At 41.1% G+C, this 22677-nt stretch overlaps 2 protein-coding genes across 4 annotated transcripts in view; one reads left to right on the top strand and one right to left on the bottom strand.

Moving 5' to 3' along the window:
- AXDND1 (axonemal dynein light chain domain containing 1) overlaps nucleotides 1–4412 on the top strand; it is a 134163-nt gene extending 129751 nt beyond the window's left edge. For both annotated transcript variants that reach the window (XM_030206601.1, XM_030206602.1), the window contains one exon: nucleotides 1011–4412. In XM_030206601.1, coding sequence (XP_030062461.1) covers nucleotides 1011–1108 — 98 coding nt within the window. In that variant the 3' untranslated portion in view covers nucleotides 1109–4412. The remainder of the gene's footprint in view (nucleotides 1–1010) is intronic.
- Nucleotides 4413–7490: 3078 nt separating this feature from the next.
- NPHS2 (NPHS2 stomatin family member, podocin) overlaps nucleotides 7491–22677 on the bottom strand; it is a 47753-nt gene continuing 32566 nt past the window's right edge. Inside the window, exons 7-10 of one of the 2 annotated variants that reach the window (XR_003942443.1) lie at nucleotides 18683–18761; nucleotides 13997–14965; nucleotides 8446–8449; nucleotides 7491–7500 (exon numbers count right to left, since the gene is read on the bottom strand). Coding sequence is in view for 1 of the 2 variants with exons in the window: in XM_030205826.1 (XP_030061686.1) it covers nucleotides 14684–14965; nucleotides 18683–18761 (361 nt within the window). In the remaining variant the exon portion in view is untranslated. Of the gene's footprint in view, nucleotides 7501–8445; nucleotides 8450–13665; nucleotides 14966–18682; nucleotides 18762–22677 lie in introns of those variants that run through there. The other variant, XM_030205826.1, reaches the window with a different exon arrangement.

Genomic DNA, 22677 nt, shown 5'->3' with positions numbered 1-22677 from the left:
TTCTAACTTTTCTCCCATTTCCTTGGCATTTTTGCATGTGTGATCATTTGTGCACTTGCTCAGCAAGTACTGGAGAGGGACCTTTGAGGAATATATCACTTTCCTCCCCCCCCCCCCCCCCCCCCCCCCCAGACAACTGATTGGGAAACCAAAAAATAAAGTTGAACACCCTTAACACTACCTTGAGCCAGCAGGGATCACCCTCGGCAAAAGCAAGTGCTGTCCATCTCCCAGGTAGGGCCGACATTTGAGGGGTGCAAACAGGGAAATTGCCCTCAGCACCCATGGTATAGGCAGCCTCAAACCTGTCTAAAGCTGAACAAGATACAACCTGCTATGGTGAGCTTTGGAGCTCTCTACTGCATTTCTGTCCTGGGCCCCAGCATATTTAATATTGGCCCTGCTGACAGGAATTGAATGGATCACCTCTTTAACATAACTAAACATAGCCTTTCCCAACATATAGAAGACTAGGCTATACCCAAAAGTGTTGCTGGGTACTTATAATATTTCTTACATTTAACATGTTTCTCTCTATGTTGATATAAGCATATTGTTTCTGGGGTATATTTCCATTATATTTCTAATCTATACTCCTCTATTAATGAAGACTAGAAACATTACTGGAAAAGTTTCCTTTCTTTTTCATGGAACTGTATACTTTTTTGTACATTGGCATTTATCTTTACTATTGCATTATCAATTTTATTAAAATTTACCTATTAAAAAAAACAATACTGTGGAGAAAGTGCAAAAATTCGTTTTTGGATGGAATTCCATGACAGGAGTATTTAGTAAAATCTATTTCCAACAAAAAAAGCATAACATAGAAGAGTGATTGATTGTAAGATGTATAGGGGCTAGTTTTTGTATACAGCTCTCCATTTGTATTTATGTGGTGGGGTGAAGTGTTCCAAATATCAACAGTTTAGAACCAGAACCAGATTTGAGGCGATTTTTAAGTGAATCATGCAGTGTGGGTTTCATAAAGTAATTTATCTATTTTTCAGAATCCCCCACTGAGGAAGACCTTGCAGAATCCACGGTTTCAAAGATGGGAAGTAGTCCGAAAAAGTCTGTTAAATTCAAGAAATCCAAACTTCCATAATGAATCATTCACCTTATAAAGAAGGATGGACATCATTTTGTCACAGCTACCTAATGAAGCTTTACTTTTAATACATCATGGAGCAGAACAAACTTGGGCCTTGTGAACATCCTTGTACTATATGTAAACACTCATTGAGGCTTCCTTCACCCAAATTTGCTATGGCTTGAGAGGGTCAATAGTGCATGATATTTGGATCTTGGTGAAAACTGTTGTAAAAATTTAAACTAGTCATGGAAAAAGGAAAATTCAGCCAGCATGGGCTGCAAAGAGGCCTGATCTTTGTAGACTTCCATCCATCATCATACTCCTTTCTGATTTACCCAAACTGAGCATGCCTTTTACACAATTCTCTCAGGCCACACACTAATGCGGACACACATTTTCTTCCATCTCCATCAAGAGAACTCAGTCTTTGGAGGCCTAGTGTTAAAGAGACCTTTCAGATCTCTCTCTCTGATTGTTTTCCCATTGCTCTTTTCCTCATTTTGTCCTACTTCTGCTTTTATTCTATATGAAATTAATCTTTTACATTTCTACACATTCTCTGGTTTAAAAAAAAGACATTGCTCTTCTTCAGGTTACTCCTAATTGGAGTATTACTGCTTTTAGTTTTGCTTAGGGGACACATTCCTTTCATCATTCACTTCTCTTCTCATCCTCCTTCCTTCTGTAGCCATTACCTTCTGAACATTAACTGCAGAAGCCACACAACTATTAATACCCTTGTGAAGGCCTTATTTGACAATTTACACAATCTAACCTCATTTCTTTAATGGATTCTTTGTACCTATATCTGTTAATCCATTTCCTGCCCTATACACTACACTGTACTGTACTCGTACAGTGAATACACAGTAGGTGTCTTTACACAGCACAATGCACACATATATCCTATTCATTTTACATGTTTTGTTTTTTGTTCATTTTAAATAAAGCTTTAACTCCACACTTAGGGGCCCTTTTACTAAAGCTTAGTGCAAGCTATTAGAATTAGTGGGTGCTAAATGCTAGGAAGATCATTTTATACCTGTGGGCTTCTTAGTATTTAGCACATGCTAAGCTTTAGTAAAAGGGCCCCTTAGAATCTTTCTTCCTTTGTATATACATCATATATAACTAGATCATTCATCTTTTGTTTTATCATGGCATAGTGTAGCTGGAGCAGGATACACATGTTCCTTCCATACCAGAATGCCAGATACTCCCACTTCCAGCCTTTTTGATAGTATGTCTGTAATTGTGTAAATACTATCAGAGACAGAGGGGTTCTCCTGTGAAACGTCAGTATTTTGGTTGCTCTGCTTGTCTTTGTGATGGTCCAGTGTTTAGAATATATTATGAGTTTGGGTGTAGAGTAGACTAACTGGAAAGGTATAATATAACTGCTCTATTTATCACCCTTAATCTGTAGATATAATTTTGTTAATATAGCTTTCATCTATGTAATTTAGAGGATATCTTATTTACATTATGGTATAATTTTTGGTAGAGATTAAATTATTTTTTTAGACAAAATTCCCTATTGCTTATTAATTCCTACATAGTAGAAGCTTTTTAACTATGGGGAAAACAAGTGTTTCCTTGTTTGGCCTATGTTACTGACTTTAAGCTTTTTCTCCACATTGACAGGAGAATTCAAACATGGATATTGTACTTTCTATAGGGCTTCCTCCAGATGTGAATAATGTCATTGGAGCCGCAGAGGTCTTGTGGGGTGGGGGTGGGGGGGGAGGGGAGGGTTGTAGAAAAGCAAGAGAAAATATATATTTGAAAAAACAATAATGAAATTAGAAACTTAGGGGTAGATTTTCAAAGGGGTTTTAGCAGGCAGGAGGGGGTTGCTGCCCACTTAAATCCTGATCAGCGATCCGTCCCTGGATAATCAGCGACATTTAACCATGCGGTGCCTCTGATGACTGCAGCACTGTACAGTGAATGCCAGGGCAGGGTTGGGTAGGAGCTTGCAGTTATGCAGGCACCAACAATACTTAATGCCAGTGCCCGCATAGCTAACCAGGCAAGTAAGACTACACAAAAGGCAGTCCTAACTGTGCTTAGTTCTCTATGCAGGTGCTGGTACTGAATATCGACCGGCACTTGTATAACTTCTGCGTCCAAAGCTGACCCGGATATTCAGTTCTGATGCCCGGACATAGCCCAGCATTGAATATCTACATTATTTTCAGCCTACGGTGGTCAGCACCTTTAAAACTGCTGACTGCCATGAGCTGAATATTGGGAGTATGGGGGAAGGGAAACGTATTCTAGGTCTTGAAAATTATTTCAGGTATTTTGAAATTTCTAATGTGTAAAGATAGAATATCCTTTAGTAAACAGGGGCTATTGAATTTACTTCTTTCCTTGGTAGTTCAAATAATGCTGTCCAACTTGAAGTACTCCAATCTCCTTAAGGTTAATTATTAATGCACTACAATGTGTTTGGTTTACAGGTTTGAAACATTTGCTGTTAAAAACTATCAATATAAACTATCAATATAGAGTACCTTTCCAAAGTCTTCATTCTTGTACATTTTTCACAATTTGCTCTTTAAAAAATGCAGTTCAAAATTCATTAAAGTAGGGGTTTGTTCCACCAATCTACACAACATAATCTAAATATGAAGGAATAAGTGAAGAAATATTCAAAAAGTAATTAAGAAGAGGAAACCAAAAATTCACACCCCTTGATTCAATACTTGCTGGAAGTTCCTTTTTCAACAATGAACAGTCATGAATCATTCAGGATAAGTCTCTAACAACTTTGCAGATTGGGATTGTGCAGTTTTTGCCCATTCTTCTTCATAGAATAATTGGTGGAAATATACTTGGCTTCATTATAGCTGTGTTTTTGCAGCTTTTTAGAGTAAGTTTATAAAGATACATAAACTTAAAATAGGTGCCTAATGGCCTCCCAACCTAGACAGTCTATTATAAAATCAGTCTCCAGGCCATGCTACAAATTTATTTATTGGATTTTGGTGCGGGCTTTGATTGGGCCACTCAGAAATTCACTGTTGCTTGTATTTTTTTGCATAGGATCTTTACCCTGCTGATAAATGAATCTTCTCTCCAGTCCCTGAGTGGCAGAATGGAACAGGTTCTCCTCCAGGATCTGTCTATTCTTTGCACCATACATCTTTCCCTTGATTTTCACAAGCTTCCCTGCCCCAGTGCTGCAAAGCATCCCTCTAATACAGGGGTTCTCAACCCAGCCCTTGGGACACACCAGGCCAGTCTGGTGTTCTACAATGAATATGCATGAGATAGATTTGCATATAGTCGAGCCAGTGCATGCAAATTTATCTCCATACCCTTAAAACCTGACTGGCTAGGTGTGTGTCATGGACTGGGGGTTGAGAACCCCTGCTCTAATATAATGCTTCCCAGGGCCGTGCCAACACGGTAAGCGCGGTAAGTGCCACGGGGGGGCGCCTGTATTTTTTTTTAAAAACCTTACTCCTCTGCTCCATCCCTGATTCCCCGGCGCTTTAAATTTACCTCGCTCCGCCTCTGATGTCTGCGCAGCGTCAGTGAAAGCGCTGCTTGTCTGACGTCTCTCCACCAGCCTTCTCTTCACTCGTTCATTCCTTCTGTGTCACGCCCTAAGGAAATGACGTCAGAAGAAGGCGGGACACAGAGGGAACGAGCGAAGGGAAGGCTGGTGGAGAGATGTCAGACAGGCAGCGCTTTCACTGATGCTGCGCAGACATTGGAGGCGGAGCGAGGTAAATTTAAAGGTTCGGGGGGGGCACGCACGCCAACTGATAGTCTGCAGGGGGGCGCCAGAGACCCTAGGCACGGCCCTGATGCTTCCATCAGCATGCTAAACTATACAGATAGTGTTAGGAAGGTGATATGCTGTGTTTATATTATGCTATATTTATCACTTAGCATTCAAATCAGAAAGTGCCACTTTGGTCTCACACATGTGTGCCGTGTCCCCTATGTTTTTATTTGCAAGCATTATGCAGTACATCTTATGGCTTTTCTTCAGCAGTGGCTTCCTTCTTGCCAGCCTCCCATATAGATCATACTTGTAGAGTATTCTTGAACAGTCAACATTTTCCTCAGTCTCAGCCATAGACTTCTGTAATTCTTTTAAAAGAAGTCTTAAGCTTCACAATGACCTAAGTAGTTTCCTTGAACTATGGCAACTAATTGTGGAGGAACAGCTTCTCAAGGCAGTATCTTTGTGTTGCCAGTTTCCACCTTACACTGATGGACCTGACAGTGCCCCTGTCTGTCAGTACCTTCCAGTAAATCATATTCCAAAGTTCTTTCAGCAGCTCCATTTTCATATTGTTTAGACATTTGCTTCAAATCACTTCATAGAACAGAAACAGCTTGATTCTTCATCCAGATGTATTCAAATTGGTGAACTTATGGGCCTTATTAAGACAATTTTCAGATCTAGAGCTAATTTGAGTTTGCCATGAACAAAGGGTGTGAAAATATATGCAACCAATTTTTGTTTCTTAATTGCTTGTTCAGTATTTACATCATTGTTCTTTCATGTTAAAAGCGTATAATGTATTGTCTAGATCAGTTAAACTAACCCTCTTTATAATGCATTTTGAATTGCCTATTTTAGACAACAGAATGTGAAACAAGTATAATGTTGTGGAAACTTTTGCAAGGCACGTACTTAAATCATCTTCAATTGATTTTATACTGGTTCTGTGAATTGAACTTCATATTTCCTCCTAAGATTGTTAAATTTTTGTTTGTGGTGTTCTACTTTTCATTTTATGTATATGAAAAAAATAAAATCTCTTGGACTTTAAAAAGCTAAGTCCATCTAATCCTCTGCTTATCCTTGGGATTACGTAGCATGGAACCTTGCCACTAATTGGGACTCTGCCAGGTACTTGTAATCTGGACTAGCCACTGTTGGAAACAGTATTTACAAATCAAACCATGGGTGGAAGAGGACAGAATCCAAATGACCAACCCAACAGCTGAGTAGGAGCTTCAAAACAAGGTTTATTAGGACCCGACACGGTCCATGTTTCGGCAAAAAGCCTCCTTCAGGGGTTGGGTAATGTGAAACTTCACAACTCAGATGGAAAGTAGAGGTGCTAAATAAAGCACAGACAAAAGAACGCTGTCTCCACGGAAAAGCTCTATCTTGGTGAAACAGCCATACATTTCTTCAACTTTAGCAAGTAAGCAGAACAGACCTACTAGCACCTTTTTAAAGTGTTTTAGATATTGAGTTCACTCAAACAATAGTTGTACAGTCATGACCTTTGTATAGCAATACCACCAAGGGTCAAAGTGGGTTACCTTTCTCTCTGGTCTCCTCTTATTTTTCTAGTGCCCTGCTCATATCTTGATCTACCTTTCCTTGTTTTGTCTATGTCCTCTATCATGTTCTTTTCCCTATCTCCCTCACTTTTCACTTTCAATTTTCCTCTTTTCACTTTTCTGTGTTCTTTTCTTATGTACCTTGTTCTCTTACCCTTTCTTTCTCTCACTTTGTTCTCATCTCATCACATTTATTTTCTTTCCCCTATTGTCATGCATGTCTGTCACAGCAGTTCTACCCATTCAGGTCCTCTGCCCCCATAACCCTCCTTACAGGTTCTACTTTTCCTGCATGTGGTTCTTCTTTTCCATGTTTCCTCCATCGTCTCATCAGTTTCCTGTCAACTGGCTTTCCTGCCTTGGATTTTTCTCTTCCTGCCTTTCCCTCCAGGTTTCTGTTCTGCCCCTTTTCACTCACCTACCAAGTTTCTCTATTGTTGCTTTCCTCCTCTATGCCCTGGATTCTTACAATGCCCCTTTGCTTTTAAAGACTTCCCTTTTCGCAGGCCATGGCAGTGAGAACAGAATAGGAGATCTGCAGCACAAGAACTTGGTGAGTGTGCATATTGGTCCTGTAGCTGCTTTTTCCATTCATCTTCCCCATGGTTTCCACTCTGGACAGGAAGCACATATTGATAGGAGAGTCGGGGTTTTCCAGGGCATTGCTCCAGGCACCATATTTCCTGGGGTCTTGATCTCCAGTCTTTGGTGAAAGAAGGGAGGAACCATGCTACAGCTATGCTCCCAATGCCGCAATAGTTCCAGTGCTGAAGAGAGGAGGTAGTGCAAAATTAGAATGTACTGTACATGCTCATTGAGTTGCCATACTGTTGCCTTCTCTGTTGGTGGTAGTACTGTGACCAAGCAGAAGCAGGGGTATAAAGGATGAGAAAAGATGCCTTTGCCTTAGTACGTGGTAGTGAGGTTTTTAACCAAGTTGAGTTTTGGACATTATATACACTGGTTATAAAAGCAACCCATGTAAATGTTCAGTTGAGGTACTGAAGATTCTTTCCTTTCTTGCATTCAGAGGATGCTCCATTATTTGCAGGTAGAAAAACAGTATCTCAGGCTTGGATTCCCTGATCTGAAACTGTTTGACACATTGCTAAGGAATGCCAGTATCATGGGTGATATTTCCAGGATCTTTTTACTATGGGATTACTTGTCCCAATACCAGTTATTTTACTAAAATAAATTGCAGCTTAGAAACATGTAGGCTGATATTCAGCTGTCACGGTCGGCATTTTTTTTTTTAAACACTGGCCAAAATATCCAGATTTTCAGCACCAGTATCTGGATAAGGAGCTGACGCTGAATATCCCAGATAGAATAGTAACTTACACCACTATCCAGATAACAGATATTTAGCCCACTATTTGGGTAACTGGATAAAGCTAGGCAGCCTTTTCCTGTCCTAACATTCTATCGATAATGATCTGATTAGTGGATTCAATTTCACTACAGATAACTTCCACCTCCACCTTTGCTCCAGCCATGTACTGACCCGGCATTATCCAGATACCACCAGGGTGATCTGTAATAATTTCCAGTGGCCATTAGTCTGATAACAGTCGCCACTATCTGGATATGTGTTTGAATATTGGACCCAATAAGTACCAATCTTCAGGGCCTATTTACTAAAAGAAGCTACCGTGTTAACACTCATGCCCATGTACAGGCATTATTTACTATACTGTTAACACTGCTTATAATAATAATATGCATGAACAGCATTGAGGACAATTGTACAATTAAGTGCCTCCATTTGCCACCCCAAGCATGTAAGGAAGCACTCTATTTTATAATGGCACCTGGATACCCAGGTTCCGTGTTAGAATCCTATCGTAACTCATTATTGGCGCACCTAACATTTTCATACCTGCAGTTATACCAGCCATAGATCAGATGTAACTGTGGGCAGCTAAATGCATAAGTGGGAACCCCCACCCATGTGAATATTCCCTCCCCCCTCAAATAAGCACTATGTAAATTAAGTGGGTATTTGTAAAATAGTAATGAGGCACCCTCCTGGCACTTTTGTGGTAATTGTACACTTACCCACATAGGTGAAAGTATTCTAGACCTGTTCATACATAAGGGGCATATAAATGCAGCCAGCTAGATTGTAGAATTGCCCTTTTAGCACATGCTAATAGAGCAATGCACTTTAGTAAATCCACCCCATGATATTCAGCTGGTGGCGGGCAGCACTTTGACTGCTGCCGGTATTCAACACAGATATTCAATGCCGGGCTGTGGCAACCCGGAACTACCGCTGGCCCATTGCAGCCACTGGCAGTAGTTCTGCTCCCAGTGTGTGGCGTTTCTGGCGCTGCTGGAATTTTTTAAAAAACGTATTACCGTTAAAAGAGGGAATGGAATATTGTTTACACAGGCAAAAGAAGTCAACAGAGATTTAATTGAAGACATTCAGAATATTGTTATGAAAGAGGAACTACTACTGATAGGTAATTTCAACATGCCAAATGTTGACTGGGATATCCCTGCTGTGGACTTATCTAGAAGTAGGGAGATCCTGGATTCTGTACAGAAAGAACTATTCCAACAACTGGTAATGGAACCCACATGGGAGGGGGCTATATTGTACCTGGCACTAATAAATGGGGAGATTGTTTCTGAAGTTATAGTGGGTGATCCTCTGGCATCCTGTGATCACTGGATAGTATGGTTCAATATTAGGACACAAATGCAGTGGCGTTCCTAGCCTGGCTGACACCCGGGGAGGATCGCCGATGCGCCCCCCCTCTGGGTGCAGCGTGGCCCCCCCTGCGAAACTGCCCCCCCCCCGGTGAAACTACACCCCCCCGGGTGCATTTTTACCTGCTGGGGGGGGGGGGGGGGGGGTGCAGCGCGCCTGTTAGCTCCGAGTCTGCTCGTTCCCTCCCTGCTGCTCCCTCTGCCCCGGAACAAGAAGTAACCTGTTCCATGCAGAGGGAACAGCAGGGAGGAAACGAGCGGACTCGGAGCCAACAGGCGCGGGGCACCCCCCCAGCGGTGTGCACCCGGGGCAGACTGCCCCCACCGCTCCCCCCTTGATATGCCACTGCACAAATGGAAAGGGTTCTTTCAAAAGTGAGGGACCTAGACTTCAGGAAAACTAACAGCTAAGTTGGAGGAATAGCCGAAGGAGTCATTAGCTAGATGGGAACTACTGGATGAAGAAACAAAAAAACAACAGTGGGCAAATCTGAAAGGGGAACAAATCTTTTTGTTAGGAAAGTAAATGTAACAAGAAAAGGAAGCCACAATGATTCTTGAAAGAAGTAGCAGATAAGGGGAAAGATCACAGAAAAAGGAAGACAAGCAACAGTATCTAAGAGAAGATGGTAAAATAGGAAAGCAAAGAATCTTTCAGATGTTATTTATAGAAGGAAATGTAACAGAAGGAGGTATAAAAGTGGCATTGTGAGGCTCAAAGTTGAAGGAGAGGAATATGTAGAAGCTGATAAGGATAACACAGAATTGCTCAACAAATATTTGTATTCTATGTTCAGAGATGAAGAGACAAGAGTAGAACCACAGTAAACAAACACATGTAGTAATGGAAGTGGGGCAGACCTTGCTTGAATGATTTTCAGAAGACTGTGTTAATGAGGAGCTAACTAAACTATAAGCAGACAAAGTGATAGGATATGTCTGAGGGTATTGAAGGAACTTGGTGTAAGGGTTTCCAGGAATTGAGCTCATTGCCTTGCAGACTAAACACTGAATTGTGGCTGAACCATGGCAGCTGCTTAGCTGCAACCTGAGCTCCCAGAAACACACCCTTGTTGATTCAACAGTTTTCAGTAGGCCTGACCTTATTCTACTGCTATTCCAGATCCTTAAACTGCTTCAGTTCAAATTCTTCCTTACTTGCTTCATGCTTCATTTCTGCTCCAACCATGGTTCCTGTCTCAGGCCTGATTCCTACACCACAGTTGGTTCTGCTGTACCCGTGATTCCTGTTCCATGTCTGGTTCCAGGTCCTGCCCAGTTTCCACCTTGCTCTACTCTGCTCTGGGCCTAACTTCTCCATCCTCACTTGTGCCCAGGGGAAGTCCTGACAACTGGCAACGTTCTGGCAACTCCACTATCTGACTTTTTCGATGTTTCTATAGAGTCCAGTGGTTCCAGAGAACTGGAGAAGGGCAGATGTGGTCCCTCTGCACAAAAGTAGAAGGAGGAAGTTAGGAATTACAGAATGATTAGTCTGACCTTTGTGGTGAGTAAACTAATGGAAGCGCTGCTGAAACAGAGGATACTGCAGTTTCTAGAATCCAATGAATTGCAGGACGTGAGCCAGTATGGTTAAGGCAGGTCTTGTCAGACAAATCTGATTATTTTCTTTGACTAGGTGACCTGAGAGTTGGATTGAGGGAGAGTGCTAGATGTGGAGTACAATTTCAGCCTTTCACGCAGTTCCACACTGTTGACATTCAAATAAACTAGTGTCCTTAGTATGGACCTAAAGTGACTGACTGGGTTAAAAACTGATTAAATGGGAGAAAACAAAGGGTAGTGGTAAATGGAGCTCATTCTGAGGAAAGGGTTCTTACCAGTGCTACACCACAAGATTTAGTGTAGGAGTGGCCTAGTGGTTAGGGTGGTAGACTTTGGTCCTGAGGAACTGAGTTCAATTCCCACTTCAGGCACAGGCAGTTCCTTGTGACTCTGGGCAAGTCACTTAACCCTCCATTGCCCCATGTAAGCCGCATTGAGCCTGCCATGAGTGGGAAAGCACGGGGTACAAATGTAACAAAAAAAAAATTGATATTGCTGAAGGGCTGTCTGGTAAGGTTACATTACATTACACTTATAACTACACATACCTTTAAAGCTGAGTGTGGCTCACAAGAAAAGAAAAGAACTGAAACATCTCCAGGAATGACGTGACTTCTTAAGAAACCATTTAAAAAGCATATATATTTATGTGACCTAACCTCTTAAAAATGTTCTAAATAGAAATGTTTTCAGCAATCTTCGAAAAGTCATATACTTAGATTGTCTTCTAACATCAGTTAGTAAATCGTTCCAGTGTGTAGCTGCCAAATATGCAAACATACTAGAGAAAACCCTTTTATAGATCACCTTTCTAGGATCCAGAAATTGTATAATTAAAACACATCTAGATCCAAGGGAAATATTCTTAAAGGAAATCTGATTAAACTGGACATATAAGCGGGTGCTTCACCATCAAAATACCAAACAAATGAGTTTAAAAATAACTCCCGCTTGCAATGGCAACCAATGCGATTGCACCAGCAATGAGGTAACTCCATCAAAATTTGAAGATCTAAAAATCAATCGACCAGTAGTGTTTAACAGCGTTTGAATTTTTTCATCACTACATCCTTACATCCACTGTAAATGATAGTTACAATAGTCAATATGTGACAATACCATGGCTTGTGCAATCGATCTAAACACTTCAGGACTAAAACTAGACCTTACACATTACATTACATTAAGGTCTTATAGCCCACTACAACCAACAAATTCTAAGTAGATAACATCAAAACAAAAGAGCATACTCCAGATAATTTTACACGATGTAGCTTCCACAATACTTTAAATACCTTATTAGCTACCACTTGTACTTGCTCTTAAAATGAAAGATAATTATCAAAAACCACTCCCAAAATTTTAAGGGAGGACTCTAATGGGAAGTTAACATTGTCAATACATAGGATGACCTCATTTTCCATATTAATTTATTCCCAGACAAGATAAACGTTGTTTTATCCCTATTCCTTTTGAACCTGAAGGTAGTTGCCCATCCTTCTATTACATCAATCACCTGAGATGCAATTCACTAATTGTCCTTCAAAAGGAAGAAAAACTGAAATATCATCAGCATATGTTAGAATGTTAAAACCCAGACTAACCAGCTTCCTACTCAAAGGAGCCATAATACCAAATGCTGCAATAGGGTATAGACACCCCTGATGATATGGATAACATGAGGAGGGACCAAGCAAAACTTGACGAATAGCCTAGAATTTGGCAGCTAAGATTTGATTCTAAAAAATGCAGGGTCCTGTATTTGGGTTGCAAATACCCAAAGGAGTGGTACAGTTGAGGGGATAAAGTTTATCTGTGCACAAAAGAAAAACAGAACCTGAGGGAGATTGTATGTGATGATGCTAAGATGCCCAAACAGGTGAATAAGGCAATGGCTAAAACCATGGCTATCAAGAAAAAGCAGGTGATAATGCCCCTATATAAGACTGTAGTGAAAACTTATTTGGAGTGCTGTGTATAATTCTGGAGACTGCACCTTTAAAAAGGAGTCAGTCCAGAGGGAGGCTACAAAAATGGTCAGGTCTTCCTCATAAAGTATATGGTGACAATATATATATTATATCTCAATACCTATACTGTAGAAGAAAGGAGGGAGAGAAGAAATATGATAGAGACATTTAAATACCGCCATGCTATAAATGCACAGAAGGCTGACCTCTTTCAATTAAAGAAAACTTCAGAATGAGGGGACATAGCATAAGGGTGAAAAAGCGTATGAGTAATAGAAGGAAATATTTTGTATGGAAAAGGTGGTGAATGTATAGCATGGCCTTCCAGTAGAGGTGGTGGAGACAAAGACTTTATGTGAATTCAAGGAAGCATGGGATAAATATAGAGGCTCTCACGGATCTTTATTCCAAGTACTTGAGGTCAGATTTTCAGCATATCCCTAAAGAATATCCATGGGAGAGTTGCATTCCTATTACCTCATTGTATGCAAACCTCTCTCTTGTATATTCATTAGGACTGTCCTGAAATGATGACCTGTTGGCAGCCCTCAAGGAATGGGATGAAGACCAAGGTCTTAGGGAGAGGAAAGGATTGTAGAGCTATGTATTTGGTATGAATGGGGAGAGTGGACAGGCCACATGTGAGGCAATTCTATAAGTTGGCACCTCGGTTTAGGCACTAAAATGGGTCGCACTTAGTGCCAATTCTAACATGGCACTTAGGCATGCCTATGCTGTTATAGAATATCATGCAAACCCACATTGGTGCACCAAAGCTTAGGCACAACCTCTTAACCCCTTATGCCATGTCAATATTAGGAGTAAATGGGTCGCGACTACGTGATGCATGTAGCTGAAAGTATTCTATAAGCTATGTATATTACTTGGCACCATGCTCATGTTTCACCCATGTTTATGAAGCAAAAGAAAAACAGTGAGGTGAATCCAAAGAGGATAACAAAGAAGTCTTTATTGAAAATGCTTAAAAACGATCTGACACAGCTGTGTTTCGGCCCAAAGGCCTGCCTCAGGGGTCTTGATGAATCTCTGATATTGTGATGTAGGGCTTGACAACGGGAAAAATTTGTTGCAAGGATCTGGCTGTGAAATCCTTCAATTATCTTCTGTCTTGCAGATGTGCTGAAAAACAGTAGCCGTATGGTCGGCTAATGTAAATAATGCAAGTGTAGCAAAAATATCAAGCCCTACATCACAACATCAGAGATTCATCAAGACCCCTGTGGCAGGCCTTCGGGCCGAAACACGGCTGTGTCGGGCCGTTTTTAAGCATTTTCAATAAAGACTTATTTGATATCCTCACTGTTTTTCTTTTGCTTCTCACGGCTTCGTGAGGTCCTTTCCTCCTTCTTGTTGGTTTTTTTCACCCATATTTATGCCCACCTTGGAGATACATGCTTTTGCACTTAGGCTATACTTTACGGAATAGCGCCTAGTGCACTTAAGCACAAAATCACCAATTAATGGTACCTCTGATGTACATAAGTAGAGTGTAGCTCTAGGCACGAGCTAATAGAATTGTTCCAATGGTCTTTGTCTTCCATCATTTTCTATATTTCTATGTGATACAGACAGTGAACATGTGTATTCTTATTTTGGTCATGCAACCTTCTATTACTTGCTCTTTCAGCTCATTTGGAATATGCCTCCACCCTTTTTGTTGCCATTTGTGATGAGAAGCCAAGATTATTCATTTGCGAGTACTTGGAATGTGACAGTAATGAACCTCCCTCCTAAGCAAGGATATGTAGAGCGAGATCTTAGTTCCTCACATTGACTGCTAATGCTCACCATAGTACTTGCATTGTGCTAAGGAGAACTTCCTCCTGGAGTTCACAGGATGCGTAGACTACCTATAAATCCCTCTGATGGGAAGACTTCAATCTAATTCAAGCCAGAAGATTTATTCCTGTAAAAAATGCCCCACACTATAAAATCCTGTGGAAGGGTCTGTTATACCAGATAGCAGAATCACATCTCCAGGAGAGCTCTACAGCATAGGCGAGTCTTTTTTTACGCTCCCCTGTAGCACCTCTTCAGGTTGTGTTGTACTGGTTGAGGAGCAACATTCTGGGACCTTGTGACTGATGGTAGAGATCATGCTCAAAAGGTCAAAGGGTAAAGGTAATACAATGGTAGAATGTTTCTCAGCAGATAGCGATTGGAGAGTGTGAAGGTAACGCAACTGGGTAGCAGCTGGGCTACCAGATAATATTTCTGCTGCTATCTTCAGAGATTCAGAGGCAACCTTCTCACCTTCTGCAGCAATCACCTAGAACCAAAAGAGAGAGAGCTGTAACATGCTTCTCACAGTGACTGTATCTGTCTCTGTTTCTCATGACCACAACTTCTACATCACTTCTGCACACCAATTCCTATGGATATACTTCTATATAGGCAATGGTGTGCTGGAACTGGCTCGCACCAGCTCGCAAGAGCCAGTTGTTAAATTTTTTAGCATCTTGCGAGCTGGTTGTTCTTCAGGGCGAGCCGGCTCTCCGCCCTCCCTCCCCCGAGCTACAGGGTCCCAGGTTCCGAGGCCAGTGTACATACCTGAAGAAGGCAACCACCCTGGTGGTCCAGTGGATTGTTTGGGGCAGGCAGGAAAGATCGCCAGTCTTTCCTGCCTGCTGCCGGCGCTGACCCTCCCCCGCTGTTGGATCGCTCTTTAAAAATGGCCACCGAAACTTGCAGCGGCGGCCTCGCGCAACTTCTGCTGAAGTCTTGGAGGCCTCCCTTGTAAGTCTCGGCAGCCATTTTGAAGAGCGATGCAGCAGCGGGAGAGTCAGCTCCGGCAGTGGGCAAGAAAGACTGGGGATCTTTCCTCCCTGCCCCGAAGAATCCACTGGACCACTAGGTTGGTTGGCTTCTTCAGATATGTACTGGACTTGAAGCCTGGGACCCTGTAGCTTGGGGGGGGGGGGGGGGAGGAGAGCCGGCTTGCCCTGCACCACAGAATCTCAGTCTTCACAACATTTTTAGCTTGTGAAAAATTAGTTTTGCTAGTCATCTTATATGTGGTTTAAAGATCAGCTATGCATTTATTATTATACCTAAGTAGCAAACCTTATGACAAATTGAAATCATGGTATGGATGGGCAGATTTGATATGCCATTGGTCTTTATTTAGGGTACTATAAAAAAAAGTCGTATTTTCAAACATGCCAGCTTGTGAAACATACATACACACATAGAGGAAGTATAATAAGGGAATAACTTTTCATAGGTAGAGTAGTAATTTGTTATAAATCGTAATTGGTGTGTTATGTGGAGGGGCTGGTTATAGGCCAACCCTAACCCTGTTATATTGTTGCAGATATATTTTTTTTTCTCCTGGAAAAGGCCTTCTAAAAAACAGAAATCATGTTATGAGAATCAGGTGCTCAATGGAAGTTTCTATTTATTTACTTATTTATGGCATTTTATCCCACATTAAACATGAATTAGATTGGAACCTGGGAGCATTTAATTTTTTTTCCTGGAGTAAGTAATGCATTGCACCCCCCAGGCTCTCTCTTTGGCTATAGCCAGCTCTGGAATTTGGGGGTGGGGCGCAGAGGTGGACCGGGGAGAGAGCCTGTTGTTAAAAATTTACCAGCACACCACAGTTATAGGACTTTCTGCAGCTTTATGCTCTGAGCCTGCCCATGGCCATCTGCTGCAGAATGCTTCCTTCCTATATCAATATATATGGAACCTAATGGAGGAAGTTAGAGAAGCAGAAAGGAAGATTAATAAAGGTACATAGAAGGGAGGCTTGTTCAAGGAGGGAACGACTAAGAGTAAGTGCTAGAGAGTGTAGTAGCAAGGAGGGACACAGAGGATGAGAAGGTCGAGCCAATTTGATTTATGCATTCTATTCCAGCCTGACTCTCCATCAATTTCAGACCACACTTGAAATGTTTTCCTTCCCTGAGGAGAAATGGAGGCGCACCAGCCCAGATGCACTGAGTGTGCTCTCTCCCTGTTCTTGTGTTACTGTTGATGCCCTAATCCTTATGCACTTAGTACACAGTTTACATGCACAACTCGCTAAATGTATTCTGTAGTGAACTGTGCCTAAATTTTAATGCACGCAGTTCAAAGGGGGCTAAGGGTGTGGAAATGGGCGTTCTGTGGGCATTCCCAAATTTACGTGCGTTGTTATAGAATATGGTGCAGTGCACATAAATCTACATGTGGGGATGTACCCAGTGGGATAGCTAGGTGGGGCGCCAGGGGAGCAGCCGCTCCCCCAAACGGAGTTCTGCTGGCGCCGGCGCCTATATTTTTCTCATCGTGTTTCATTGGAAATGTGCGCTGGTGCAAGTCTGCTCTCATGCCGCTTTCGCTCCCCCCGCGCCATCAACCTGGCTCCGCTTCTGGACGTACCCCACATTTTTCTTAGTGTAAATAGAGGTGCGTAGTTTTAGGCACTGGGATGTCAACTAAGCATATTCTATATATCATGCTAAATGTAGGCGCCACTTATAGAATACACTTAGGTGTAAATGTTTATTCCACAGATTTTTTAAGCACCTTATATAGAATCTGGCGCTATAAGGAGTGGAGGAGTGGCTTAGTGGTTAGAGCACCGGTCTTACAATCCAGAGGTGGCCAGTTCAAATCCCACTGCTGCTCCTTGTGATCTTGGGCAAGTCACTTAACCCTCCATTGCCTCAGGTACAAGCTTAGATTATGAGCCCTCAGAGTACCTGAATGTAACTCACCTTGAGCTACTACTGAAAAAGGTGTGAGCAAAATCTAAATAAATACATGTGTATCTCAGAGATATGCCCATGACCTGCCCATATTCCACCCACTTACATGCTGAGCAATTTTGTTGTGTGTGTGTTAGAATAGCCCCTAGCAGTTATGTGTGTAATTGCCAACTAGTGTCCCCAATCAAGGTGCTATTATTCTATACATTAAGCACACAACTGAAATGTTTAGTACCCAATTCATAGAATTCCCTTATTGTGTATTTATATATAGCTTATTTAATTGTAGTGTATGGAAATGTTACTTTGGCTTGCTCCCCCCTCCTACCTCCCACATACTTACCTGGCTTGCCTCCCTGTTGCCACCCCAAATTTTTCTGTCTAGAGACACTACAGGTGCTTATAATTTAGCTTTCAACCATTGTTCCCTCAAAAGAAGCCGGTGAAACTGGTAGAACTGTGAACTCTCACCTGGATAGTGTATCTGTCTCATTCTCCCAGCATGGAAAGTCTATTTCAGTGTCTTTTGACGGGATTCAGGTTGTTTAAATTTATTTAAAGTTAATGAGTTTTTGTCTCAGGAACAAATATTTGAATTTTAGCAATACAGTCAGCTGAGATCTGATTGAGGTACAGTGAATGCAGAAGTGTAGCCAAACTTGGTATTTTGGATGGACCTAGAGGTAAATTGGATGGGCCCTTCCACGCACAACTGCCACTCCCCACCCCCACACTTCCCACACCACACCACAAATATATTCACTGAGATATTTTTTAAGAACAAAGAATTTTTCACCTACCCCCACATCTTCTCCCTCTCCCCTGCGGTGTCCTGTCATCTGCGCTCCTGTCTCTGAACGCCGTTTCTCCCCAGTGTTGGTACAGGCGTCCTCAGCGCCTGCAGAGGTTCATTCTTGCTGCTTGGCTGGCCCTACAGGTTTCCTGTCTGGCGGAACGTGACAGATGGAAGTCTACAGGACTGGCGCAAGCAGCGACAATAAATCGCTGCATGCTCTGAGGATGCCTGTACCAACACCAGGGAGGGAAGGGGTTCAAAGACAGGAGCGCAGATGCAGGGATGCTGCTGCGGAGAGGGGGAAGAGAGCAATGTGGTGCTGCCACTGGGTGGGACTGAGCAAAGTATGGGTGGGCCTGTGCCCATCCATAGCTACGCCACTGTTATACTGCAGTTATTATATTCCTTTGTTCTCTTTTTGTCTTTCTACCTTGATTTTCAAATGACGTACCACTACTTCCTGAAGTTTCCTTGCTCAGAATGCTCTTCTTACCTTCACTTTGGCTTGTCTCTGAGCTTCTGCTTCCAGTGCCATTGACTGCTGAAGCTCAGCAGGAAGTCGTACATCCTTACTGCAAGAGAAGCAGACACTGAGACTGAGAAAACACCACCTGGAAGTTCTGAGCTACTACAGAATGTAATTTCCATGCGAGCAGTAATTTGTTTGCTGTTTTTCTCCACCATTCTCCCACTTAGGATTACTTTTGAGGAGACTCATTTTATTTTATGATAGAGCTTTATTGTTTCCTTTACTCTCCGTATATCAGCCCTATGGTTATCTTTTTGATAGAAGCAATTCTATGAACCTCACAACCAGTGATGTAACCCAAGAGAGCCCCCATAGCTGGGGATAACTCCCCCTCCCCAGCCTTAAATTTAGACAGAGGCAGAGAATGGCACATGCTACACTTATCATGAGTCAGTGTGGCAACTCTGTGAAAAGGCATCTGCATTCAATCAGGTTAACCAACACAAACAGAGGGGTATACTATTGTATCAATACACTGGAGGAAATTGCATATAATCGTATTTCACTAAAAAAAACCCTCACAATGTAATTTTCACATCATACTGAAAAAATGTCGTAAGAATATGCTTTTAACTTTCTGAATATTTTGTGAACTTTTCAAAAATTTCTTGCAAACATTTGAGAAGATGTTTTTGTAAAATATTCTTATGATATATTATCAGTATGTGAACATTTAATGCCACTGGATGTTTTTTGGTGAAATTCAATCAGGTTAAGCCAGAAGTTCCCAAACCCGTCCTGGGTTTTGTTCCCAAACTCAGCCAATTGCATGTAAGTCTATCTCATGAGTATTCATTGTGGATATCCTGAAAACCCAACACAGGACAGGTTGAGGAACCTCTGAATTAGGTTATTTCTCCCTCTCAGCTGAAGAAGCACAAAAGTGCATCATCTCCTGCTGCTGGGCTAAATCTCATAAGACTCACAAAATCATTAAAAAAAAAAAGGATTTGCCATATTGGGTCAAACTAAAGGTCCATCTAGCCCAGTATCCCGTTTCCAACAGCGGCCAGTCCAGGTCCCAACATTCCATGTTACTTAACCCAAGGATAAGCAGTAGCTTTACCCAGGTCTGTCTTAAAAACAACTTATGGCCTTTTTCTCCAGGAATTTGTCCAAACCTTTAATAAACTCAGCAATGCTAACTGCTTTTACTACATCCTCTGGCCATGAGTTCCATATCTTTAATTATGCAGTCAGAAATAAACATCTTCTCCTATTTATTTTAAAGGAAATACTTAGTAAATTCATTACATGTTCCTTAATCTTTGTACTCTTTGAAAGAGTAAACAACTAGTTCATATTTATCCATTACAGTCCACTCATGATTTTATAGACCTCTATCATATCTGCCCTCAACTGTCATTACCGCTCAGATTGACTGGCGGTAAGGTCTCAGAGCCAAAATGGACGTGCGGCAATTTTGATTTTGCTGCACATCCATTTTCGGCAAAAAAAAAAGAGAGGCTTTTTTACAGGCATGCGAAAAAATGGATCGGCGCGCGCCCCAAACCTGCACCTACACTACTGCAAGCCATTTTTCAGTGCGCCTTCGTAAAAGGACCCCTCAGTTTCCTAACATTCTGTTTGCTTTCTTGGCCACTGCCATACATTAAGCAGAAAATTTCAACATGATCCATGATGTCGCTACATCTTTTTACTGGATGGTGACTCCGAATATAGAACCTAGTATTGTATAACTATAATTTGGGTTATTCATCTGTATGTGTGTCACTTTGCACTTCTTACTGAATTTCATCTGTCATTTGGAGGCCCAGTATTCCAGTTTTGCATAGCCCTCCTGTAACTGCAGGATTTGGACAGAGTTTCAGGTAGCAACTAAACAAACGGTCGCCATGTTATTTACGAAGTTTGCAAAAAAACAAATTTGTCTTGACAAATGTCCGGTATATTTAATATGCAGTTGTCCATCTTTATTTCTTGATGCTACAACATTTTGGTTAAATAGTGAGCTCTGATTGGGTAATTTTCACTTGTTGAAGGGAAACATCATATTGACACCAATCTTGAAAAATAAAAAAGTGGGCGTGCAGGATATTACCAACTATCGTCCAGTAGCTTCCATACCACTATTTACAAAACTTATGGAGGAATGGGTTAGTATTCAACTGGTAAATTTTAAAGAAGATTTTAATATTCTACATCACTCCCAATTAGGGTTTTGAACAGGTTATAGCACAGATACTGTGATATGTTCTCTGGTGGACCAGGCTAGATGCTTACTTGCCTTGGGAAAAAAGTTCTCTGTTTATACAATTTGATCTGTTGAGTGCATTTGATTGGTCAATTGTGGAACATTACTACAAGAATTAGAAGAAATAGGAATTTCTGGGTTAGTTCTAAAATGGATTTCCAGTTTTTTAACCCAGCACTCTTATAAAGTAAAGATGGATAGAAAGTGGCTTTCTGCAGAGTTCACCACTGTTCTCTATACTGTTTAATATCCTAATGAGGTGCTTAGGGAAAGTATTGGAGCAAAGAAAAACTGAATATTTTATTTATGCAGATGACATCCGCATTTTGCTTCCCTTGGGTAGTGGATGATAATGAAAATTTGGGAGGTAGGAGAAGTTGCTTGAACTTAGTAGAAATGTGGGTTTACTCTTGTAAACTCACATTAAATAAAGAAAAAATAAAATTTCTTTGGTTTGATCCACTAGATAATATTAGAAAAGAGCTATTACTTTCCTTAGGAAACAATTTTAAGTTTGAGGTAGCTCAAGTTTTGGGGATCTTAGTCGACAGTCAGCTCACAATGAAACACCAAGGTAGTAAATTTTGAAGAATCAGCTTTTCAGCTGATTGTTCACTCATACTTGCATACATTGATTATTTATTTGTTGCATTTGTATTATTGCAACATGGTATTCCTAGGATGTGCTAAATCTGTCTTTCAAAGATTACAAACAATACAAAGATTACAAACAATACATAATACTTCAGCTTGATTAATATATGGTGTATGCCACTATGACAGAATTTCCTCTTTATTTTTGAAGCTTCATTGGAGGCGAAGGTTAAATTCAAATTGTGTGTTTTTATATTCAAGATTTTGAACGGTCAAACTCCAATGTACAGTATTTGTTGCCCTTAATGAAGTTAACTGTAAGCTGACAATCTTACTCGTTACGGAATAATTGCATCTCTGAAAGCAATTAGGCTTTATGGACATTTAACATCATCTATTTTATACCAAGCTTCTTCTATTTGGAACTCATTACCAGTTTTTATACAATTTGAGTCTAATTATTCCTCATTTAGGAAAAACTTGAAAACATTTTTATTTCAACAATTATTACTGCAATTAGGTTAAACTATGTTATTTGTGGTCATGTATGATGCAAAAATAGGATTATATGTTTATCTAGGTATTGCACTAGATGGATAGGAAGTTTTTGTAATCCTCATAGAACTTGACAGGTAAATGCGAGCTACAAGACCTAAAATGTAATGAAATGTAATAATTTGGTGTCATCTGCAAATGTTATCACCTCACTCATTGTTCTCATTTCTAGATCATTTATAAATATGTTAAAAAGTATCAGCCCAGTACAAGTCCCTGGAGTGTTCCTTTCTCCTTTGAAAAAAATGTCCATTTAACCCTACTCTCTGTTTTCTATCTTTTAACCACTTCCCAGTTCACAAAAGGATATTGCCTCTATCCCATGACTTTTTACTACTACTACTACTTAGCATTTTTAGGGGCCCTTTTACTAAGCTGCATAAGCATCTATGCAAGCCTAACGTGCAGCAAAACGGAGTTACCGCACGGCTACTGAGTGGCCTTTGTGGCAATTTAATTTTTGGTGCACATCCACTACGCGCGTCTGAAAAATATTTTTTATTTTCTGGCGCACATCAGCTATGTGCGCCAAGTGGCATTTAGCGCATGTAGGTCATTACCACCTGGTTACCACATGAGACTTTACTGCTAGGTC

Source organism: Microcaecilia unicolor, chromosome 6 (genome assembly GCF_901765095.1).
Source record: "Microcaecilia unicolor chromosome 6, aMicUni1.1, whole genome shotgun sequence".
Lineage (NCBI taxonomy): Eukaryota > Metazoa > Chordata > Amphibia > Gymnophiona > Siphonopidae > Microcaecilia > Microcaecilia unicolor.
Note: the sequence above shows the minus strand (reverse complement) of the source record. Positions and strands in the feature narration are given on the sequence as shown.